Genomic DNA, 6,668 nt, shown 5'->3' with positions numbered 1-6,668 from the left:
TGTTCTGAAAGTTCGGCAATAACAAATTTTTCTATCTTCCTGTGCTAGGTTCCCTTATCTTATCAGTTGCTCATTTCTTTTTTAGTTTTCTGTTAGTACATGTTTGCGGCAACCATACCCTCCCGCCATCTCTTGGTCGCCTTCTCATTTGCGAACGCACTGTGTCCTGCCTTCCTGGGGCTTACTCTTACTTGGCTCTCCATTTATAACTTTGGCGTGGCTGGCGCCATGTGATAGCTACACCTGTGTCCGATTTATCTCACTGAACAGCACGACCTCGAGGCGCAGCTGCTTTCCCACCAATGACTCGTTTATCCTTCTTTACGTCAGAATAGTACTCCACTCTGTGTAGATGCCGTGCTTTCCTCTTCCATTTCTGCAGGGGAATATTGATGGCCCTTTTAAAAATTCCAGGGTTGAATCCAAAAGGATTGGGATACAACAGAAATCATCTGTTTACAGAGGAAAATGAAAAGCCATTGTCATTGAGGAAGTTCCCCAAATTCAATGGTGTGATCATTCCTGTATTACACTGACGCAGCCACTCGCGGTGATTTGTGCAGCCAGCCCTGCTATGTCCGCTGTCATAGGATCGTCACACCCAGTCATTCATCACCTGACAACAGGAGACACTACATTCCTGGGATAGAAAGAATGCATTCTTTGTGGTGGATTTTGTCAACTGTATATTCCAAACCCAGCCTTCTATTTTGATAACATTATCTAGAAGTTTTTCAACTAAATCAGAGAACCAATATATCTCACACTCCCTTGAAGCTGAAGAATACAGCTCTGAACAAGGGGGAGCAATCCCAATCCTACTGAGTGAGATTTCTGGGGATGTGACGCCTGGACCCCGGTCCTGGGAGCTTCCGAGGGCACGGACACAGGGCCAGAGAGGGACACTGGGATGGGAAAGAAGCTGGCTAGCTGTGCAAGGCAGAACAGAAGGAAGCTGGGCTTCTGTCGAAGAAAGGGAGTGTTGCTCTTCCACTTCTGCAAAGAGCAAAACAAGTCCGTAGTTTTGTAACTCAGGATTTCTTGGGTTTGCTGTTGTCTGGAGCCAAACATTTACACAAGGGATGCAATCATGCTTAGATGCATGTTGCATGACTAGATTCATACGATCAACTGCAAATCAGTTTCACCCTTAGCTACTTGCTTATAAATTATAAAACGACATAAATGAGATTTACTATTTTTTCCAATTAAATGTGTTACTAAAAAGAATATTTAACTCACATCTTCTGAATATTAGAAAAATGTATTTGAGTACTAGAAATCTGCTCCTGATGGATAGGGCTATTGACTATTACGTAATATGTACCCTAAAATTGATTTAGCATTTTCAATTTAGTGAACAATGGCTCTGCTAACATAAGGACTACATATTCCATTACTCTACTGTAAGGCAAAATTTATTACTATTTAAAATTTATTACTATTTAATGAAGTCAAAAAATTTATTTGGGCCTACAGAAATTGTCATTCTTTATCTTGCCTGGATGTTTTCTGTTCCTGGCAATGAGAATGTATTACCTTTGTAATCAAGAGCAGTAAAGCAGATTTATTTTTCAAAGAAAAGATCTTATTGAAAAGTCAGTACAAGAAACTAGATCAAGATAACAACATGCATACACTGCTGTCTCCTTCCCTGCGAATCACTCTGTCAAGAGAGATCATTTGACGGGAGATCCGGAAGCTGCTCGATGTTTCCATTAGCACAGCGGAAACTGGGAGACATTCCTGGAAGACAGAGAGCCAGCAAGATGCCTTGATAAGGGCAGGAGGAAGCTCGGCCCGCGAGATGGCACAGGAGGAAGACGGTGGACGGTCACTGCTCACCCAGAAAAGGCCCAGCTCCCGGGGGCCGTGAAGACTGGGCAGCCCCAGCCCAGAAGACAGTGGCCAAAGCAGCTGGAAGGGCTCTTCTCAGCACAGGGGCCAGGAGACCACTTTTCCATGACAAGAAGAGCGGGTGACAGAGTGCCCACCTAGCCTGGTGGGGCTGCTGCTCTCCTGGGTGTGAGGGCAGTGACTGTGGACAGAAGAAAACCTTTGGGGTTTCCTAAGCAGATAAAGAGAGAAGAATATGAGAATACGAGAGAAGTTTGCTTTGCCTACTATAGAGGAACTAGGCCCAGTTCCTAAAGACTCCTGTTTGGCATCAGTACTTCACTTTGGTGTCTAAGATGAACTGCGACAACCCATTGACCTCACGGGAGCAGTACACACATCCACAGGGGAGCTCCTCAAAGAAAACGGCTCCACGCAATTGTACAGGAAGCAAAGTGCTTACCTGTGCCAACCCAGCAAAAACCCAGCTGTCCAATAAGAAACATTCACCAACATCCAAGAGTCAAAGTCAACTCAGCAACGGCACCAGGAAGAGTGACGTGACAGGCCATTCCCAGCACTTGGAAAGTGCTAAAGGATAGCACGATGGAAGGGCACTGTGGCCACGAGCGCCAGGGCTGGCCAGGGGCACATGAGCGCATGTGGCAAGTGCCCTCTGTGACATCCCTAATACAACGAAGACAGAAGGTGACAGGCAATTCCCACTGGAGACAGTCTTGGACCATGATTTCCACCCAACATCCTTGGCTACAGTTCAGGCCACCATTGATCAATATTGCAGTGAAACATATGAGAATCCTAAATCAGAGTGATTAACTAACCTACCCGGGGCAACTTATCCATACCTGCAGTAGAATATTAGCTTGCCCTTTTTTCTGTTACTCATGATCTCCAAAATGCCAAGAATCTTATCTAGAATCTTGCACAGAGAATAAATTTAGTAAGTCTTTGGTGTGTCATTAATGAATTAATTTTTAAAAATAGCTTTTTGGGGACAGGGTTTGGCTGTGTAGTTCAGGCAGGCCTTGAACTCACTGTGTAGTTCAGGGTGGCCTCAAACTCACCGCAATCCTCCTGCCTCAGCCTCCTGAGTGCTGGGATTGCAGGCATGCTCCACCCCCCCCACTCAGCTCAGTGCAGTTTATGATAGCAGAGCGTTGCAAAGGATAAAAGAACGGATAAAGTGCACAGCAGAGCTAGCAGTAAAACTCAGAGAGAAATAAGAGGAAACAACTAACAGCCCCAGAAGACCGCGCCTCAGAACTATGGGTGAGCTGGGACGCCAGCCATTTCTCGGAGGACCTGGGATGCTGCTCTGGAGCTTTCTGACCCATTCTCTTGCCCACTGAGTTAGCTCTGCTGTCTTTCATTTCTGTACCAGGTCGATTTTTCCAAACCCAAAGGCTGCCCCGCTACCCACAGGCCCAGCGCTGTGTGAACCCCTCCTTGGATTTGCTTACAGCCCGTAGGCCATTTCCCCGGCTACACTGCCCCCACAGAACTCGTGTCCCAGCCCAGTTTGGGCCCCTTCGCACAGTGCAGGTCACGCTCTGATCAGAGGAGCCGGCAGACCAGCAGGGAAGGCGCTCCCCCGGCCGCTACTGCATCTGTGCCACACTGCCAGCTTTGGTCTTCCCTTCAGCCCCCGCCTTGCCCTCCTGTGCCTGTGAGCCTGGGCCCCCACTCACCGGAGCCTCACTGACCCTGAAGACGTCCCTGACGTCCCTCACGGAAGGCTTGCTCTTCCTGCGCAGCGTCTGCGTGTAGGTGTGGTACCTCTTCTGCACTGCGGCCGCCTGCGTTCGCGTCAGTGTGGAGAGCAGGGCCTTGCCGTCTTCTTCTTCCTCCCCGGACAGCAGCGTGGACAGCCCCACGTCCTGGAGCCATTCTGCCTCCAGCTCACCTTCTGCAACACAGGGTGCACCGAGAGGGCTGGGACCCCACCCTGCAGGCCTGTGCCCACTGGGGGCAGCATGTGGCAAGACTGCCTCTCTGCCTAGGGTAGGCATAGAACAGGGCTGTAGGCATTTGCGCAAACTGACAATGTACTGCAGGCTGGCCTTGAACTCACCGCTAGCCAGGCTGGCCTCCAACACACAGCGATTCTCCTGCCTCAGCCTCCTGAGTGCTGGGAGGATAGGTGTGTACCACCATGCCAGGGCACTACTGTAATTTAAAAATAAGTCAAATTGTAAAACATTGTCTACTGGCGCAAGTTTGACTGGCAGACTTGGAAAGGCCAGCCTCCTTACCAGAGGTTAAATGTGTCCTCTCTAGACTACCAATTTCCAAGAAAAGATAAAATATTAAATACACCAGAGCTCTGGCAGGAAATGCATGCTTTAACAGACTGTGGCTGGGTCTCTCAGCGCTGAGGCAGGTTCCCACCCCAGCTGCTGCCATTCACCACCTGAAGGACTGTTGCACACGTGAAAATAGCCGCAGGCCTCAGTGTCCCCTCGGAAACACAGGCCCAGCGATTGTCTGTGCTTCTGCTGCCCGGACATCCACTCCTATCCCAGGCGAATCCTGCCAGGCCAGGAGCAGGCTCTACAGCCCCGCACCCGGTGTTCACGGCCCCACTGCCTCCATCCTGCAGTGCACCCATCGGGTTTCACCTGTACCCCTTTGTCCTATGCTTCTTCCTATGGACAGCCAGCTGCTGAGTGGGGCCACTGACCACACCTGCGGGGACTGTGCCAGAGACAACTGCATCGACACCTCTCAGTCGCCACCCCTGCAGGGAGCGGGAGCCTCCATCCCCTTGCCATGCCCAGCAGGAACGCCTGGGTGACACCCTGGGTCCCAGCGCAGGATCCAGCCCACTGATGGTATGCGGTCCTGGACAGTGCTCCCTCTTTCTGCGCCTTGGGCAGCACCCCCATCCCCATCCCTTCACTCCCTGGGTCTGCTCACTCCTGTGACTCCCCCAGTGCATGCAAACCTAACTTCTCTCCTGGTCAGGAACAAACTGGACATAGCTCAGACAAGTGCCACAGGGCACTGCCAGTATAAACAAGCTTCCTGCCTGAAGGTCACACGGTCACTCTGGGGCCACCTCCCGGGGTGTGAGGTCTCCCATAAGTGGCACATGGTGAATGTGCACAGTGACCACCCTGAGTGAGACCATGACACAAAGAAGAGGGACATGCAGCAGGAAAGCCATAACCAACTATAGGGCCGGGAGGCTTTCTTTTTTCTTCAATTTTTATTTTTACTCTTTTCATAAGGGTCTTGTTATACAATCCTGCCTCAGCCTCCCCTGCCCTAGAATTACAGGCGTGTGCGACCACGCCCAGTTTCTGGGCGAGCACAGTGCACCTGGAACCTGGCGCTAGGATGGCATGTGGTAAAGGGGATCAAACTCAGGCCCCTGTGCTTGCCAGGTAGGTGCTTAGATTGCTGGCTGAGCTATCTGCCCAGCCCGCGAAGTTTTCCTTTACAGCAATGTTATTTATAAACATGGCAAAGAATGTGGAAGAAAATGAGGTATTCAATAGCTGTCTCTATTCCGGACCTGGGATAATCTTCCTGTTTTCCAAAAGGCAATGGAAGCACCTAAAATTCATCCATGGGAATTAAATGCTGTGTAATCTGAGAGTAGAAAGGAAAGGAACTCAGGACAGCAGCACCAAGCAGAGCAGAGCCACTGAGTGTGCGTGTCTGGGCACGGGCTAAACGGGCTCTGCCCGACACAGGATGTCTGAAGAGGAGATTAGGGCAGCTGGTAAACACAGGTTAAGCTCTGGCCCAGGAGTCCGGGCTGCCTGCGTCCCAGCATCCACGGTCTGCAAAGCCCGGTAGTGTGCCTCGCTGGCCCAATTCCTCAGCTGGGCAAATATTTTATTTGTTATCTTGTTTTTATTATTTGTTTGCTTTGCAGGCTCCCCCTGAACAGAAAATGAAAGGGAATTTATGACACAGCTTGGAAGTCTGCCTCTGCTTAAGCCGTAGGTAAGGTTTTCATTTCTGAAGACAAAATTTATAAATACAGGTTCTTATTAAAGTATGGAGAACTGGAGCTTTTCTCTCTGCATCGAGTCAGGACAGGGTGGGAGGGATTGCTCGGCTAGTGTTCTCCCGCGCCAGGGCCGACTCAGAACACGTTTTCCAAGCTCGGATTGCCTGTGGCGGAGCCTGCTGGCCTCCAGCGTGCGCAGCTGTGGACAGTGCATGCCTGTGGCGACCCGAGCGCCAGGCGGGTCGCTGGACACGCAGCGTCCCTCGAAGCTCCGCTCCGCGCGCCTCGTTGCCTGCTCCGCGCCGACTGGGCTTTCTGAGTCCCGTCCTGTCCTACGCACCCAGCCCTGAGCCCGTGTGCTTCGCTCCTGACGCGGTGTCTTCCGCAGCGCTGAGCTTCCAACAAACAGAACCTCTGCCTAACTAACCCGGGAGCCTAGCTGAGGGGACGTCTGACTCCTCCTCCTCCTGCGCGTCAAACCCAGCCGTCGTCAGCACCGTCCTGCACTGCGTGCTCACTCCAGCGCAGACCCTGCGTCAGCTCCCCTCTATCCCCTCTCCAGGACTCTGCCAAGGCTAAATCATCTGTCGTGGGGCCTGCGACAAGCTCCCAACAGCTCTCGCTCAGCTGTTCTTTGTTCCCTCCCAACCTGTTTTCCACATGAAACTAGATCTGTCCTTTCAACACAATTAAAAATAACGCTATGACCTTTCCTTGCTTCAACCTGGTCTCCCGGTAGTAAGGCTGCCTACCTTCGCGGACACACCCCTCCCGGGCTCATCCTGCCTCCGCTGACTGCAAGGCGGGCTCACCGTGCTCCCCGGTGAGGCTAGACTGGCTTTGGGTCGCC

General features: G+C 51.4%; 1 protein-coding gene across 4 annotated transcripts in view; it reads right to left on the bottom strand.

Moving 5' to 3' along the window:
* The window catches only part of Arhgap28 (Rho GTPase activating protein 28), a 183,296-nt gene that overhangs the window by 72,860 nt on the left and 103,768 nt on the right, over positions 1-6,668 (bottom strand). For all 4 annotated transcript variants that reach the window (XM_004635831.2, XM_023720358.1, XM_023720359.1 and 1 more), the window contains one exon: positions 3,546-3,763. In XM_004635831.2, coding sequence (XP_004635888.2) covers positions 3,546-3,763 — 218 coding nt within the window. The remainder of the gene's footprint in view (positions 1-3,545; positions 3,764-6,668) is intronic.

Source organism: Octodon degus, unplaced genomic scaffold, assembly GCF_000260255.1.
Source record: "Octodon degus isolate 3935 unplaced genomic scaffold, OctDeg1.0 scaffold00075, whole genome shotgun sequence".
Classification (NCBI taxonomy): Eukaryota; Metazoa; Chordata; class Mammalia; order Rodentia; family Octodontidae; genus Octodon; species Octodon degus.
The sequence above is the reverse complement of the archived record's forward strand: the minus strand, read 5'-3'. Positions and strand labels throughout refer to the sequence as shown.